We start from the raw sequence: 18,370 nt of genomic DNA, 5'->3' as shown, positions 1-18,370 counted from the left end.
AATGAATGAATGAATGAATGAATGAATGAATGAATGAATGAATGAATGAATGATGACCACACTGGTGTTAGTACAGGTCACAACAAAACTCGATGAACAGATGAAGTTAAAGGTACAGAGTGAAACTGCAAGTAACTACCATTACATAAATTCAACTTCTCGCTTTTCAGTTATTGTAGAAATAACAGAACAATCTGTTCCTTGTCTATAATGAGCACAATGAGCACAATATCGTGCCACCCCCATATTTACTAACATGCGAACTGATAGTGACTGATTGAATTAATTAATTAATTAATTAATAAATGAATATCAGAATGAACGAAGCTTTAGTAACGTGTTTTCCGCTTCATGTGCCCAGCCGTGTGGGCTGATAAGACACAACAAGAATACTAGAAAGGCCGACATTTGCTGAGGAGCAAATGCAGCATGGCTTCACCACATCCCCCGCACCACATCCCCCTCCCGCACAAATGGGCTGTTCCTAAATCACGCCTGTCCAAAATGTGTTCCAAAAAGTCTTCCAATAATCTAAACCGATGATTTGGGTGTAATACTAGGACCCCAAACGTACAGTTTCTGTCGGAAAATGAAAAAAAACATTCTTAAAGGCTGTATCCAAACAATGAAGAAAAAAACGCCTGGGCTATTTGCCCACTCTACCTCCATGCTAAATTTCAGGTCATTTGGCTGAAAATGGTTTCGTGGTGTGGTGAAGCCATAACAATATGTTTGACAACACCACTTCGTAGTGTGTTGAAGCCATAAATACGTGATGCATAAATCGAGACAACAGCGGTACAGATTGAAATAATCAACGAAAAAACTGAACAAAATATAAATAAAATGCAATGCAGGTGCACATAGTGAACAGTTCTTGGAGTGAGATGTCAAATAATAGATGCAAATAAATAGAGCTCGTAGTAAATAAGCAGAGATTTCACCTAAGTCAGTTGTCATCTCATCATCGTCCGGCTGTACGATACCTGTAATATTTAAATTTGTACAGGGCTACCCGCTTGGCTACTACCAGCAGGCTTTGCGGGTGCATGACCGATGGATGGTGACGCACGGAGAGGCCCTGGTGGTCGCTGGAAGGCGAGTAAAACAGGTAGAACGCAAATTTTCCTTTCAGCACGATTGGTCAGTATTTTCAGTCAAACCATATCATATCATATCATGGTACGTGTGTCTGCCATATTGGAGCAGCGCGGAGAAGACCGAGGTGTGTATCTGAAGGCCCTGTCACACATAGTCGAATACAGCCTCCCGAACACTAACCGAACTCCCTCCAACCATGGTTAGAAGTAGGTCAGGAGCAACGTCGGCTGTGTTCTAGGCGTGTTTGGGTACGTGTCAAATTTGATTCAAATTCGACTAGAGTCGTACAGAAAGGTAGGCGTGGCCTTAATGTGGTCAGACTGCTCCCGAGCTTTTAGCCAACCATTGGGTGGGGGGTTCTAAATATATGAGGGGGGCTTCAGCATTTGGGTTCTGGGCTGGTCTGTGGACGCGTTGTTTGCAAAACTGAACGTCGTGGGTTTTTTTTTCTCGAAAAGTTCGGCAGCTATATATATAAAAGCCAATTTCAATGTCGCTATTTTGTAGAGTTGTTTATTAATTCATCCTACGCGTTGTTTCCCACAGGCTGGAAGTACATCTCCACAGAATGTCGTCCGCCGCCGCATTAAGAGGAAGGCCATCAGGAGTCAGCACATGCGATGGCCTTACGCCACCATTCCATACATATTCGACCAAGATTTTAGTGAGTCGAAGCACTTCTTTATCTTTTGATATCATGCAAGTCTTTGACACATCGATTCCTATGATCACAGTGTTCATCATCATCGTGGTAACATTGTCATTCTAATTATTACTATGACCAACATATTCAACAAAACTTGTATCAATTGTGTCGCATCTGTTTTCACCTGTTGAACTTTTCTATCCGCCTGCAGGTGACTCCGATAAGGACATTGTTCACCAGGCCATGCGGCGGTGGGAGGAGCACACGTGTCTGAAGTTTGTAGCCAGAGACAACCCTCAGGAAAACATACTAGCGATCAACAACTACATCCACTTTGTCAAGAGTGGCGGGTCAGTGTTCTTAATAGACGACGTCATTATAATCAATTGTGTAATAATATTGGAATGTCATCAAGCAAGTGCTAAAATACAAAATGCATCATTAAACTAGAGTTCCACGATCTCATACCTTCTCCAAGTTATTTTTCTCATTGTCTTCGTCAGAAAGATTATGGAATTGTCTCGCCGCATTGTGGGTGACTGCGGATTTAGCAAAATAACTCTTGAAGGCATTATTTGACGTCATGATTTTTGGCAGGCAGATTACCGTTGTTGAGACCAATGTCAAGTGCAAGTTTGGGCTTCGTGGGAGGTCCGCACGTCACTGCAGTGGACTTTTTGTGTTTGTGGCTTGTGAGCAAAATAACTGTATATTTGAATAGATGCTCATGATTTTGGTAGGCAAGCTACCATTGTAGAGACCAAGGTCAAGTTCGAAAACGGGCCTCGCGGGGGGTCCCTATGTCGCTGCAGTGGACCTTTTGTGTTAGATATATAATGGACTTCCCCCACCAACCTCTGCATCGATTTACAAAACTGTCTCTAAAACTCTAAAACTCAAACCTCTGCATCGATTTACAAAACTGTCTCTAAAACTCACCCACCGTCGAGTTATGTTCGCTGGACATTGTTTCCGAGCCAAGCAAGAAATTGTTTCATCTGTACTCATGTGGAAACCACGTGGACGAGTGCACTCCAGAAGTTTGACATTCACCGATACCTTAGTTAGAGACACTGGAATTGACTTTGATGACTTAGAAAATGTAATGCTTGATAGGGCTGTATGGAAAGAAATCTGCATTAGCTTAGTCCCGGCTGTTAGCCGATAGATGATGATGACATGGGGGGAGAGCTGTCCCCGCATCTGGGATCAATTGCTTAGAATTAAGGGACTGTCCTATAAATACTGGGGAGGGGAGAGGAAAAGTTGGACATGCGTCAAGCAGGTCATTCCCTAAATTGTAAGGCCAGACCAAGTAATTTTTATGGATGACGTCCACTGGAGACCTTAAATTTATTGCAAAAGCGCGATAAAATACATGAAGGGCAAAAAAAACTGATTAAGATGCATAGATTTGGAACATACTAACTGTGGAAATACTAAGGTTAGGACGCAAATTGAATAAAAGAACATAGTGTAACAACAAACGAAAACAGCAATAAATCTCCCCCTGTTCTGATTCTTTCCTTTCATCACATCTCATTACATTTTGCGACAATGTCGGAGTACAGAGATTCTTTTGTACTCTAGACCAATTTGATTTGTAGTATTAAAAACGTTCCTTTATCTAGAACAATGTCCCTCTGACGAAGGCATGAGATCTCCGACCTCTAGTTGATAATGCAAATAATTTCCTTATTTGCCTGAATTATATAATGAATCATATCATGAATTGTTCTTCAACTAATGACAGTCTCGTATTATTAAAGAAGGCCATTCTAGCATTTCCTCATACATTATGCAAATGAGGTCCTAATTTTGATTATTTTTGTTTAATGATGTTCACCTTCACTTAAATTCCAAATGTCGTGAGTATAAAATTCCCGACAGCTACCACCATGGATTTACAGCATTGTCTCATTAATTACGCAAATTATGCAAATTACATAATTGATATCTGCTGATGTTCCTTGACCTTCCAAGACAGCCCATCAGAGCCTTCTTGAGGTATCTTGTTCACAGACACACACACGCGCGCGCACACACACTTCCCCCCCCCACACACGACACACACACACTCCCACCACACACACACACACACACACGAACGCCTCCGAAAAGATAACCTTCTTGGTGTGATAATAAGGTAATAATAAACCACACCACTGTTCTATGCCCACAGCTGTTGGAGTAAGGTGGGGATGTTCTGGTGGACTCCTGAGCAGAAATTGTCGCTGGATAACGAGTGTCTACAAAACAAAAACGGGGTAAGTGCGTTGTAAATTATTTTAAGGTGATTCTATGATGGCCTGCGTTGTGTTAGACTATGTCCATTCGATTAATGGCAGTGATAAATTTTTCCACGCGCGGTCACCTTCTCCATCCCTGTATCTGCTGCAGGTCGCTATCGCCATGCATGAGATCGGACACGCCATCGGGTTCTTCCACGAGCATGCGCGGCCGGACAGAGATGACTACGTCACAATAGAGTGGGACAACATCCGCTGGGGCAGGTGGGTTTCAACATGGCTCCCAGTCTGGATATTTTGGATGAAACCGCGATATTTATTTGGAGAAAATACAAAATTCAATGATAAGCACGTTTATTAAATGGCGATATTGGAAGAAGTTAACAGCAACCTAATGGACTTCGCAGGTTTTACCCTGTACCTTGTATAAGGACTTGCAAACTACATCATGATATTCTGGATATTTGGTAGGGTTTGCGATGTACATTTTAAAACATCACGTCTCTCCTTACCTTGTTTTGCAGATACCGCCATTTTTCAAAGTTCTACTGGAACATGATCGAGACGTTTGACATCCCGTACGACTACCTGTCAATCATGCACTACTCAGACAACGTAAGCAGGCCAGGGTAATCATGCAAGCGCCAAAAACATGTTACAGATGAATAGCAAAGTTCTTTGATCACAACCATTTATTTTACACGAGCCGACGTTTCGATGACCGTCTGTCATCTTCATCAGGCCAATTCTGACTGGTTTACTGTGCACTGACGCTAGATGTTACTTGGTGAAAAATAAATGGTTGTGATCAAAGAACTTTGCTATTCATTCGTTTACCAACCTGATGAAATAATTTACGAACATGTTACAGAGTTTGCGAATTCTTTCTAGCTTGTTTGTAGCTTTTCGTTAATAGGATCCTAGGATTTGGGATAAGGTTGCAGGGGCACGACATTCTGGTAGGTTGCAACAAAGTGATATTACAGTTTACAAACCGACATTTCGGTTACTGTCACCTTCCTCATGATCAAAGCAATACTGTCTGGTTCTACTACGCACTGCAATTAAGCGCTAAGAGTCGGCTTGTAAACTTCTTTCGTTATGAATAAAGAATTTTGAAAAATTAAAGAAAAATTATTCACGCATTATCGACATTATATTTTACATTGTTCCAAACAGAAATAAACGCATGATCTACTAGTCTGACTATCCCGATGATTCTGATGATAAAAGTTAGATTTTTGTGTGTTATTTTCGTCCCAATAGGAGTTTTCGTGGGACTCTAAGACCCTGCGCACCATCAAGACACGTGACCCATCCTTCCAGAACATCATCGGCCAGCGGATCTCCCTGTCCTACTACGACATCAAAATGACCAACGACATGTACAGCTGCGCAGGTAAACTAGATTCAGACTGTATACTATGTAGGTCATATATTTGTGTTGGTTGCTCGACGTGGGTTCTTTTGTAGGCGGCGTCTGGTGGTCATTGCAAGTAGCCTGTGGTCTGTGTTCCCAAACTCCGCGGTGTGGTACACACGGCAGTAAGAGAAAGTGTGCCAACGCCGACTGGTGAGGATGTGGTTGACTTCTTTGGTGGTATGGCCATCGTTGCTGAAACTACCCATGGCCAAGTCATCATTTACAACATGCCATATTTGGTTTTGGTCCATTACGTTTATCATTGACCCCCACGTGTCAAGTCAATGCACCAAAATGTTGCAAAAATCATTGTTCTTCTACATAAGTGTTATTACTGTTATATCCTACGTGTTTTGAGTAGATGAATTACGTAAATGGTTTTCTATGATTCTGATTATTTCACGTTTCCGCGTTCCTTCGATCATCATCAACTGAGACAGTTTTTGCTTGGCTTGCAGCCCGCTGCCCGTATTACCAGCGGTGTACGTACCCGAACAGCTTCCTGGGACCGACTTGCCGCTGCCTGTGTCCCAACTATCACGGGTTAGGCGCCAAGGAATGTCCAGTCAACAACGCTATTCAGGTGGTACATGGTTACGGTGGCCATTACTTAGGTAAGCGTGTGTTTTCTCAGATATTTAAAAAATAGATAATAATTATATGAATGATAATAAATGACCATTCCCAGAACTATACAAAACTATACATACCACAAACTTTGGTCTTTACCAAAGCTTGTGGTATGTGTAGTTTTGTATAGTTCTGGGCTTATAATCTGGGATCAAGTGCTTTGATGATAAGTGCATAATAAATGGAACAGCAATCAATGATACGTTGATTGGGGTCCAAGTACATCGGAGCCCTCCTTGCCACTACCCAAGGGATAGTGGCAGTTCCTACTGTATTGTCTTACCACAGGAACTATCTTACACTTATTTATATAACAGCCCTGGACATTTTCAACCGTTTTTTCCAGTTCATTTACATATAAGAAGTGTTTACTAGTTTTGTTGGTTCATTTTAGTGACGCTAAAGATTGATTGATGATGATGAGTGATGGATGTAACTCGAAACGTCCGGATAATAATAATTTCCGCAATTTATAGAGTAGTAGAGTTTGAATTGTCTTTGAACAACCAGTGATGCTCAATTGTAATGAAAGATGATGGGTCAGCAAAGTTTTTTTTTAGAATCAAATCAAATTCAAACCAATTTTTAATTAAACTAGAAGCTTGAAATCTATCCTTGTGCAGCATATAAAATAAGTAACTCTCTTCAGAACCTTGATTCTTGCTTGAATCTCAGTATGTTTACCTTCCAGATTGCTACGAGGGCACTGGAACGACGTACCGGGGCACCCGGAGCTGGACTCGTAGCGGGCACACCTGCATGAACTGGGCGAACACACTGGACCGTGACGTGTCCATCCTCACCTACCCGAACTCTGCCGGCGGGATAGGGAACCACAACTACTGCCGAAACCCGTACGCGGGCAGCCCCCAGCCCTGGTGCTATGTGTCGGACATCCGGGTCTTCTGGGAGTACTGTGATATCCCCAGGTGTCAATGAGAGCTAATCACCACGCATGGCACACGGCGCAGAACAACTCCTGTACCTCATGTCATCAGCAACAAACATCAGACCTGGACATATGAGAAAGACCACTGGTCTTACTCACATGGCTCGGCGTGCCCTTCCCGCTGTAGAAATAAATGCTGAGTACAGACATTCTGAAAAGAGAAGAAGGCACTTCGTTTTGACTATGGTGCTAAGAAGACTTCTTTCGCGGGCGAAAGACAACGCGGCGATGTATAGACCATCATGTCTAGGAACGCTTTGTTTTGACTCTCCTATCCTTTATTATATGGTAAAAATACATATTATGACGTCCTAAAGTTCTGCCCTAAAAGCTTTTTCAACTTCGGCAGGATGGTTTGATAATACCATATGGGTTAAATGCTCTGAATTTTTTAAGACCAAAAGCGCATAGGGTAGAAGAGGACAGGGTAAGGTTTTGATCTATTCATTCAGTATTAGGGTGAATTACAACATTTAGTTTAGTTTAGTTTAGTTTAGTTTAGGTTATATATGCAACGTACAGCTCCTCCTATAATGTTGATTAACATGTTATCTGTTTAGAATGATGCTGATGCTGACATCCGTCTATCTTTCTATGTATGTATGTATGTATCTCTCTCCCTCTCTCAATATGCGCGCGCGCGTGTGTGTGTGTGTACATGTCATACATAATCATAAAATCATAAAATGTCGAATGGATCCCATGTATTATTTTCTCGTCATTTGACGAGTAGTAGATGCATCAGGGGTTTTGTGTCAACAATGGATACTTTCTTCTTTTATAACAGTTTCTTTTATTGTTTTGTATATTTTGTTACCTCCATGAAAAATGGAGGTATTGTTTTTGGCTCGTCTGTCTGTGTGTCTGTCTGTGTGTGTGTGTGCACGTATGTGTGTGTGTGTGTGTGTGTGTGTGTGTGTGTGTGTGTGTGTGTGTGTGTTTGTGTTTCGGCACATTTGTAGTCAGCATAACTTCATAACGCCTTTATGGATTGTGATGATATTTGGTATGCTGGTAAGTCTTAGGACGACGAAGGTCAAGGTCAAATATGGGCCTCCTGGTGGATGACCTTGGTACTGCAGCAGAACTTCCGGTTTTTGTATCTTTTGTCCTAAACATACTATGGTCTTGAATTTTTGGCGACAGATACCTTTTCCTGTCAGGAATAAGTGGTGTTGGTTTGGTCCCCCTAGCAGCTTGTTCTGGAACTGCAGGGGACCTTCGGGCGAAATCTTTGAAAGCCAATAAGTCTAGATCTCTGTCACGACCAGTGGAAGATTAGCTCTTCAATGAGCTAAACTGAATCGAGATCACTTTCACTTTCACTTTTTTTTAGATAGGAACAACGTATTTTCATCATTTTTGGTAGGTAGGTAGCTGAGAGAGAGAGATGTACATAATTAAATGCAAATTATGCAAATGAGGACTTTATTTGCATAATTAATGTGGAAATTCTATAATCACAGTGTTTTACATTATAGTACTTTCATACATGTAATGTATGTAACCTATGTCAGATGGCAGATGGAACATCAACAGATACTAATTATGCAAATGATGACCTATTTTGCATAATTAATGCGAAAATTTTATGATTTCTTAATGGTGAATGATGGGAATGTCATTTTTGGGACATCTGTAAGTTAATCAAAAGTTAACATCACGATGCATATATTATGTTAAAGCAGAGGTCATTTGCGTAATTAAAGAAGAAATTTACATTTACATATCAATCCCATATTTCATGGAGGTATGAGATCTCGGAACTCTTGTTTTACTCCTGTATCCAAATAATGAAAAAACATATCCAAAAAAAATGAAGAAAAAAAACGTCTGGGGTATTTGCCTACTCTACCTTCATGCCAAATTTTATGTTATTTGGCCCAAAAATGGCAGAAGAGGAGGAGATACATGAGAGAAAACAATATGTCTTCACCACACCACTTCGAGGCTTCACCATCGTGGTGTGGTGAAGCCATAAATTTAAATACGCTCTTGTGCGAATTCTTATTTACTGTTACACCCTCACTCATTATAAGCAGCATTTTTGTCTTCATTAGAATTGAGGCAACACGTGTACAAACATTTTTATTGTAATCTGTTACGACCATGAAACCAGTAAAACATACAAAAACTGATCATTGTGAAAATATCACCAAGTATCGATTTAGTAACAACGTAGTTCTTTAGCCCTTTAGTACTGTTTCACACCTTACATATAATGCCTCAAATTCACAAGGACGTTTGTCATCTCTTGCTTCCTGGCAAGCCATATAACGTGGCGACAGCATATGCATAACAAAGATAATCGAGTCCCATTGTAAACACAGTATAACTCGTATATGTATGAGTGCAACAATATACAGAGTATACAGAGACACATTGGATTCATGGTTGAGGTAATAGGATGACTGTGTGAAATTCACATGGCTGTTGTTTTTTTCACCGTGTACATGTAGCTTGTTTCTTTCGCCTGCGAAAGGCATCATAATCTTCATATTTATAAACCAACCCTGAACAAAATTAAACACTGCACTAGCCCTCAATATATAAGTATTTTTTGACCCTGGAGCTACCTACAGGGCAATATGGAGAGTAATTTGACAGTTTTTTTGACAGTTTCGGATTTTCTTTTTTGTCATACCGACGTTTCTCTAGCCGACCATGAATGTTCATCTGCGTTCACTTGATATGTGGCAAATAAACCGAAATGTCAACCGTTTCACCTTATGGCTTCCTTCATCACAATGAGTGACCCACTTCTTTGGACATGTGACCTGATGAACCCATAACTCCAGGAAAAGGCATGGAAGCAGCACATACTGCGCCTGCGCGAAATTCAGAACGTAATGTGCATAGCACTTCCACATATCGTTTAACGTCCTGTTCAAATATAAAGTTTTCAAATGATGTGTAGGAAAATACATCGGTCATAATTCTGACGCAACATTGACCAAACATCCAACAAAAACCGTGGCTTCGCGCAGGCGCAGTGCGTTCTGCCGACGTCTGGGCTCGGAAGGTTATACCCTGTCATGGTTCAGTTAGTTACTGAGGTAGCGTACATTTTTGTTCACCAACGATAGCCGGCGGTCTCTATGGACGCGTTCCAATAGCTGGATGCTTTTCTGCTACAGCTAATGACAGCACATTTCTCCAAGTTTTTTTTCACATTCAAACCATGCACGCAAAACAAACTAAATCGCACACACAGAAACAGTCATTTGGTTCCTCTTGGTAACAAATTCCGAGGATATCACACCACCCTGATAATTTTACTTGTATTTACATACAAACATACATAGTAGAGTCAATAGTATAGACAACATCATCCTGTCTATAGCGGAACAGGATCATATAATAGTACTTTTTTTCCTATTATATAAATCTATATTTTCTGTTGTTGACAGAATGCTCCTGTCAATAGTGCAAAAATCATCCTGTCAATATATGACAGGATGATTATTCAAGTTTTGAACGAGCCAAATTCTAAGCAAGGTTATTAGAACATGAAAGGCAAGTATGAAAGGATTTAGGACTGTTTTGATATCGCATATATGTTCTATTTTATTTTCACCACGAAACTTACTCCAAATAGTCATCCTCTAAGTCTAACAGTGAGTCCCATCGCCAGCATATGACTGCTGCCAGGATCAGACAGGTAGCTAGCGAGAACACCGTGGCAGGCAGGCCCGCCGAGAGAAGAGGGACCAGGCGCCGCAGATCGCCCCCTGCATGCACGAACCGCGGACCGCTCTTCCCCACCCGTGCCGCCCGAACAGCACGTCGAGCCCGAACAGTACACCGGCGGCGGCGGGTGAGGGGGGGGGGGCGAGCGGTCCACTCGTCTCGACCACCGGTGCCACACCAAGTCCGTCGCTGCCGTAGACGCACGCCAACAAACACAGGTTTTCAACCATTAGCATTGCTAACAAAGCATTGTAAAGATCTTGTATATAGTGTACTACTGACAGGATAATCCCGTCGATAGTGCATTTGTTTGTTATTTACAAGATGATCCTGTCAATAGCCTTAGGCTACACATTATATATACACGGTATATAATAAACCAATGCCCTGTGGTAATTATAATAGATACAGACAAGAACTTGATAGGAGAGAACATCACACAGATATTGGCTAGAAAGTGAACATTGAGGTCACACTAAGCAGCACATCGGCAGAACGTACTGCACCTACGCGAAACCCGTATCGTGCAAAGCAGTTCGGAGAACGTCTCATTTAAGGTCGTATTCGCCTAATTAAGGATAACAAACCGTCTAGTTTTCAATGTTGTGTCAAAAAAGATATCGTCTTTTGAAGCAACTTTGACCAAACATCTAACGAGAAACATGAAATATCCGGGCTTCGCAGTACGTTTCTAATGTGCTTGCTCTAGTGACATCTTTTATTAATAATCACATCGAGGTATTTCGCAGTACTCCCAGAAGATCCGTATATCCCCCACGTAGCACCAGGGCTGCGGGCTGCCCGGGTACGGGTTCCGGCAGAAATTGTGGTTTCCTATCCCTGCAGAGCCGTGCGGGTACGACAGGGTGGACACGTCACGATCCAGCGTGTTGGACCAGTTCAGACAGGCGTGGCCGCTCCGCGTCCAGCTGCGGGAACCTCTGTACCTGTTCCCGTTACCTTGGTAACAGTCTGCAGACGGACAGGAGGAGAATAGTTTCAGTTTAGAGAACTTTAGAATAAGGGCCTGGTCATCACATTTGTCGTACGATCGCAAAATGAGGGCATTGGGATAGTCGTGCATGTGACAAAAGTCAGCTGACGCAGGTTTAAAATCGGTGTCTTAGGATGTCTCCTTCCCCGGAGGTAATTACAGTGGTATACGAGTCTTGAATCTTATTGTATCTACAAAATTATGACTGATGTGTATGTATTCATTTTAAACGCAATGTACTCATGAGAAACGTACCTAGTCTGTGCCTGTGTGGGCCGTACCCGTGCACGATCTGTGTGGACTCGTGCGGACACTCGGTTGTGCCAAGCCCGTGGTACCCGGGACACATACACCGGCACGTCGGTCCCACGAAACTGTTGGGCTTGGTACACCTCACGTACGAAGGGCAGCGCGCTGTAAGACGGAGGAAACAAAGCAATAGATACCTAACAGACATTAAACATGTGGCTGTGCTGAAAGATTATCATTTCTTACAATCAGCAGTCTCCTAAATTTATCGTTGAATAATAAATTGACAACTAGAGTTGAAAAGTGCTCTAGGAATGCATGGCTGAGAAGAATTGGGTCAACATTTAATTGCATTCAAAGCAAAGAGCTCATATCTTGACAACAAATAAACAAACATGTAAACCCACGCACCTGCACAGTTGTACATCTGATTGGTCATTTTGATGTCCAGGAATGACAAGGAGATCCTCTGTCCGATGATGTTCTGGTAGGCAGGGTCACGTGTCTCTATCGTGCGCAAGGTGTGCGCATTCCAGGAAAATTCCTGATGACACATAAGGGGGCACTCAAAAAACAACGCCGTCTATGCTTTACTTCGCAACATTCCAGACACAAAGATAGTCAAAAATATAAAATGTACATGACATCGGGTCCCAAAATGTACTGCCTGATCTTATTATTGAGAAAGTAAAAGGACATCATGGAGCATACGGACTTTCTTATGCTTGATTTGCAATATATTGATTTGTATCCGATTTTAATTGTATCTTCGACTGCTATTATGTTTTTAACCGTGAAATCATCATTTGTAGTCAATTAGAGTATTGTACTTTTTATGATTAATATTTGATTTAAGTTGAATAGAGAATGCCACCGTTTATTGGCTCCCCCTGCAATTAAAAAATACTTAACTTCGCTTTTATTGTTTTGTATGTGCGAATAAACAAACAAACAAACAAACAAACAAACGGTAAATCTGAGTTGGACTTACATTATCTGCGTAGTGCATGATGGACAGGTAGTCGTAAGGGACATCAAACGTGTCAATCATGTTGTAGCCGAAACGGAAGAAGTGGCGATACCTGGGAAAGGAACATAAATGAAACATTTAAACACTCTGGTTTCTTCTAAATTGCTGATGTCAAGAAAATAGATTGCAGTGGTCTTGAAGAAAGAAGGAGGATAATTTATACAAATAATGTAAAGTCGTCTCCCATACCTGCCGTGAATGTTGTATGTCTAGTTCTTACCTTCCCCAGCGTATATTGTCCCATTGTATCGTGACGTAATTGTTTCGATCCGGTCGCGCATGCTCATGGAAAAACCCAATGGCGTGTCCCATTTCGTGAACAGCAATGGCGACCTAGATATCCAGGCAAGAGACAAACAGATTTTAATAGGCTTCAAAAACATCTACTGGTTGTAATGCAGCAGTTGATAACAGTGAAACCGTTATGAGAATGCCTAGCTGACTAAAAGGCAGCTACGCTTACCGCGTATTTGCTCTGTAAACATTCGTTGCCAAGCGAAAGCTTCTGTTCAGCGGTCCACCAGAACATGCCCACCTTGCTCCAACAGCTGCAACAGAAGTACATCTGCCAGTTACGTGTGACGATTCATTCGCCAAATGTTAACCTTTATGACTGAGAAATTATATATTAATCCCCTGATTATGCAAATATGATCCCAAATTGCATAAATTAATTCAGTTGATCATATTCTACACCAAAAGACAGTATTATCTTCACCAAGAATGCTATTATAGCATTTCCTCATAAATTATGCAAATGAGGTCTTTATTTGAATAAGTTATGTTTAATGATGTTCACCTGCACTTAACTTTCAAATGCCCAAGTATGAAATTTCAGGCAGTTACCACAATGGAATTTTAACATTTTCTCATTAATTATGCAAATTAGGTCTTCATTTGCATAATCGATATCTGCTTGTGTTTCTCTCGTTCCAGAGCAAGCAGATAGGGGGCTCAAACTCATGTCACTTCATCCGCAGCAGAAGAGCTATCTACCATCTAAATTTCGTGACCCTAGCTTGTCTAGATCACGAGATATCTAAACCGGAAGTTCAGCTGCAGTACCATGACAAGCCGCCAGGTAGCCCAAAATCTAATCATTTTGAGCTACCCACCTACCAAATATCAAAACAATCCATCAAAGCCTTCTTGAGTTATCCGATTGTTCACAAACACACACACAGACACACGAACGCCCCTGAAAACATAACCTTCTTGGCGAAGGTAAATAAACAAGTCAAGTCAAGTCAATCTTTATTGCACAACAATTGTAACGGGTACAATGCATGGCAAAGTCTTCAGTACTACATATCTAGCTAGCATCTACTCTCACGTCTACAGTATTACCTACAAGTTCTATGTATCGAAAATAACATTCTATGTCAAAAGTTGATATAGTACATGTATATATATGGAACATGGCTGACATGATAATGTACAAGTTTTTATATATGACTGTATAGACTAGAGTGTACATCAGTTGGTTGTGTCGGATATGATATGATTTCTTTTAACTAAAGCTTTGGATATATACTGGCCTATGTACAGGGAAGTTTCGTCAGAACATGACATGAGAAGTGTAAAAGTATCTGAGATTGTTTTAGGTAATGTTATATGTGCCTTGTTGGTGATCGCATTCATAAGTGTTTCTCTTTCTTCGGTGTAGGAAGGACATGATAACGTACAGAAAGTGCATTTCATCTTCTACAGTATATTTGTAAGTAGGACATCGTCTGTGAGTGGCTGGTACATCGTTATAACGACCTTTTTCTATTTCTAAACAGTGTGCGCTGATTCGCATTTTGGTTATGTTGGTAACAAAAGATTTGTTATGGATGGACGAAAGGGAATTTTTTAAAAATAAAGTCAGTTTTGAATTTAGAATAGGTTTGCAGTTTGCTGTAATTTCTGATGTTCTGCCTCCAGCCAGAAACAAATGTGTCTTTCAGACGTTGTTTGAACTCGTTTCCAAAATGTTTGGCGTTAACTGCTGGGTTTAACCAAACATTTTGGAATCCATGTCTACATAACATATATTTTACATGAGCAACCCAATCATGGTAAATATACATATACCTATATCATTTTCTGATTACTTGGATGTACACCGTCCAGTCACGTGGTCTGTATATTAACTGCCAGGTCATGACCTTATCAAAGCTGAAGAAAGATGGCGAATGCCACTTTTAAAGTTCTCAAACTCAAAGCTAACGTTTTTGTTGTAAATAATGTTAAGTCCTTTATTTCATATGTACGCCGTTTTTTATTTATAGAACCTAGCATCTATCGCACTCACCCCCTATCCTTGACAAACTTGATGTAGTTGTCTGTGGGCAGATGTCTGGCCTGTGGGCTCCCCAGGGCCACGAATTTTAGACACGTGTGTTCCTCCCAGTGTCTCATGGCTTTGATCACTATACTCTGGTCATAGCTACCTACAATAGGAAAAACATGCGTGATGCAAAATGAGCTACGTCACATACAAGAAATGTAACGTCATCAGTTGCGATGATATACTTTCGCCATGTATATAAACGTTTTTAGTGATACATTTCAAGGGTATTTGTACAGATACCGGTGTAGATATTTCTTTACTTTCCAATGTCTTGACAGAGCTTGCTTTGTCAATGAAACTTTCCTGTTTTTTGTAACTCGATCTATATCGTTCCGCTCCACTTAACTAAGTGTGCCAGATTGAGAAGGTTCTTTTCTTAATTGCCCAAGAACTGAACATTTTACACATTTAACACTATAGACAAGACACTACTTGAAACTTACTGAATGTAACATCAAAAGTGTATGGAATGATGCCATGTGGCCACCGCATGTGCGGGCTCCGGATGGCTTTTCTTTTCCGTCGATGGTGAATCGCATTGTTGTCTATCGTGTTGTCCTCCTGTGTTGCAAAGAAAATAATTGATGTTAGTTACTTACTGTTGACAGCCGATTGTCAGAAGATGCATTGTAAGCAGTCAATACAGTAGCAGACTAGCGGGCCCTTTGTCACGGAAATTAGCGAAATATATGTCTTAACTCCTATCCAGAAACAGCAACTTGGATAAAGCAACTCAACTGAATACTGAGAATGGAATGATACAAAGTTTTATCTTCTTTGACCACAAACATTTTCCTCAATTAAAAAAAATGGACCAAATTTGGGGACTTTGAACAATCTATAACAGAAACGTCTCGTGTTTACAGACCAGGAAGAATTAGTCGTGATGAATGAACAGACTGTGCCGTTCTCACTGAGATTGAGCTGCTGAACTGAAGACTCAACAAGTAGTCCAGGAGACATCATGGATATGTTATTTTTTCTTTAATTAAAGGATAGCAAACAATGTTTGCAAGGAATAAAAATAATATCCTCTTGTAAGCTCTCGAAAAAATATAATTTTCTTTCAATAGAGAGGATATTCCAAAAGCGTGCTATAACGCCAATATCCTGTCCTGACATCTCGCGAAATCTCGCGAGACGGACTACTGCAGCTGAAGTTGGGATTTACGAGAGGAAAGTGTGCGATCTGCCTGTGTCACGCGTTTCCCGACAACCACCACGGCAGCCCCCTGCGTCGTCCAATCGTCATGCGTTCTCAGCGCCTCCTGGTAGTGACCCAGTGGATAGCCCTGTAGAAACACACCGGATGAAAAGAATGTATTTTCTGGGAAGTGTTTTGAGTAACTGTTAATAGTTTTGAACTCTATTTTAATAATCATGGGAATACCTGATTGAATTACATCACATGATAGATACGTATAGTTGTATGACGTAATTAGTCAATGATTACATAGTACACATTACTGCCACCTACAGCAGCCCGCCTGTGTGGTTTTCTTCTGGCTTATCAGGGTTGTTAGATGTATCATCCCGAGAGCTGATTTTGGCGAGATATTGCTGTTTGTACATGTAATTCCTTTTGGCAGCGAAACTGAATACTTTGCAAGATCCCCTTCACTCAACAAACGAAGGGATTTGCTGCTTGAGCAAAATCCTATGAATTACGAGGGGTTGACTGATAGAAGGGCAGCCAAATCGCCACTGCAACATCTAAAGCTCTGGGCTGATGTTGGCAAACACGGATAGAAGGGAGTCGATCATTTGTTTGACAGGAAACAGCCAAAGGGCATCTGATTCCAGGCAGTAGCCAGACAGGTCTGGGATAACTGAAAACATCAGTTGACAATCAACTTTGAACAGCGGCTAACAATGCACAGGCAGGAACTCGATCGAAAACACCAGCATCAGTACATTATGTTCGTTTCCTTTCGAGTCTAGTCGAGACCATGTACGCGTACGTCAATCAATAAGCAATTAGTCTGTTTCAAACGTTTCCGTATTGCTCAGTTCTTTCATTTCTAGTAAGGCCATGTTGATTTGATTATATGGCTGACATGCGCGCACATGAATTTTCGTCCGTTTCAAAAAAAATTAAAAATAAAAAAAATTCGACCATACTGTAAATCGTACAAAGTAGCTGCAAACATGAAGGCATTTTTTATTCGCACGCTCGCATCAGTTTTGAGGTACCCATTTAATCAAATCAACATGGCCTAACCTGCAGCTGGAGCACGTAATTCATGACCTACAGTTTTCCCTCCTTGACTTTAAGAGATCACATTTGGCTAAAGGACAATTTAAACAAGAATTCGAAGACCTCATATCTCCATGAAATATGTAGAGTTTTTGTAATTTTTTTAAAATTTGTCTCATTGATTATTAAAACTAGGTCGTCGTCATTACCATAATCTATTTTAATTTGTGCACCTACCCACCTACCAAATATGAAGACAATCCATCAAAGCCTTCCTGAATTATCGTGTTCATAAACACACACACACACACGTACATACACACAAACACACACACACACGTACACACACACACACACACACACACACACACACACACATACATACACAGACACACAAACGCCCCTGAAAAAATAACCTTCTTGGCGAAGGTAATAAAGGCGGACTTCAAATGTGCGAAAACACACACACACATAGGCAGATCAAAAACAATAGCTCCATTTTTCAAGGAGGTAACAAAACGTGTTTCATTATATTAACCGTGTGTGTGCTTATATCATACAGACACTGTTCTGTATGATCCTGCCAATGACACATGTTCTTTATTACATACAAAAATATTTTGTCACAGTGAAACCAAGACACCGTCCCCCGTAATTCCCAGCTTGTGCAGAGTCAGGAGGGGCCACACGTACGTCAGACATTTCAGCCAAACTTTACCCTATTAATGTAGACCGGCTGTAACTTGAGGTCATGGTTTGGATTGATTGATGATCTCTGGGTGGAGGTCTATAATTTTGAACTTGTTGTCAGATGAAGACACGCTTGCATAATGGAACTCGTTGAGCTTGGTACGGTAATCCTAACATACCGGGTTGT

The 18,370-nt window shown here is 41.0% G+C and overlaps 2 protein-coding genes across 5 annotated transcripts in view; one reads left to right on the top strand and one right to left on the bottom strand.

The window, feature by feature from the left end:
* The first annotated feature begins 1,038 nt into the window (after positions 1 to 1,038).
* LOC109467683 (blastula protease 10-like) lies at positions 1,039 to 7,459 on the top strand. The gene is made up of 9 exons (XM_019765727.1): positions 1,039 to 1,111; positions 1,648 to 1,765; positions 1,959 to 2,097; positions 3,930 to 4,014; positions 4,148 to 4,260; positions 4,521 to 4,611; positions 5,263 to 5,395; positions 5,878 to 6,033; positions 6,741 to 7,459. Exons 1-9 carry the CDS (start codon positions 1,061 to 1,063, stop codon positions 6,986 to 6,988), a joined length of 1,134 nt encoding a protein of 377 aa, XP_019621286.1. The 5' UTR covers positions 1,039 to 1,060; the 3' UTR covers positions 6,989 to 7,459.
* Positions 7,460 to 10,831: 3,372 nt separating this feature from the next.
* LOC109467704 (blastula protease 10-like) overlaps positions 10,832 to 18,370 on the bottom strand; it is a 37,681-nt gene continuing 30,142 nt past the window's right edge. For 3 of the 4 annotated variants that reach the window (XM_019765748.1, XM_019765750.1, XM_019765747.1), the window contains exons 2-10: positions 16,490 to 16,588; positions 15,740 to 15,857; positions 15,258 to 15,396; positions 13,425 to 13,509; positions 13,182 to 13,294; positions 12,923 to 13,013; positions 12,343 to 12,475; positions 11,938 to 12,096; positions 10,832 to 11,660 (exon numbers count right to left, since the gene is read on the bottom strand). In XM_019765748.1, coding sequence (XP_019621307.1) covers positions 11,410 to 11,660; positions 11,938 to 12,096; positions 12,343 to 12,475; positions 12,923 to 13,013; positions 13,182 to 13,294; positions 13,425 to 13,509; positions 15,258 to 15,396; positions 15,740 to 15,857; positions 16,490 to 16,588 — 1,188 coding nt within the window. In that variant the 3' untranslated portion in view covers positions 10,832 to 11,409. Of the gene's footprint in view, positions 11,661 to 11,937; positions 12,097 to 12,342; positions 12,476 to 12,922; positions 13,014 to 13,181; positions 13,295 to 13,424; positions 13,510 to 15,257; positions 15,397 to 15,739; positions 15,858 to 16,467; positions 16,589 to 18,370 lie in introns of those variants that run through there. The other variant, XM_019765751.1, reaches the window with a different exon arrangement.

Source organism: Branchiostoma belcheri, unplaced genomic scaffold (assembly GCF_001625305.1).
Source record: "Branchiostoma belcheri isolate BF01 breed outbred unplaced genomic scaffold, Haploidv18h27 scaffold188, whole genome shotgun sequence".
In the NCBI taxonomy this organism is placed as follows: domain Eukaryota; kingdom Metazoa; phylum Chordata; class Leptocardii; order Amphioxiformes; family Branchiostomatidae; genus Branchiostoma; species Branchiostoma belcheri.
Note: the sequence above shows the minus strand (reverse complement) of the source record. Positions and strands in the feature narration are given on the sequence as shown.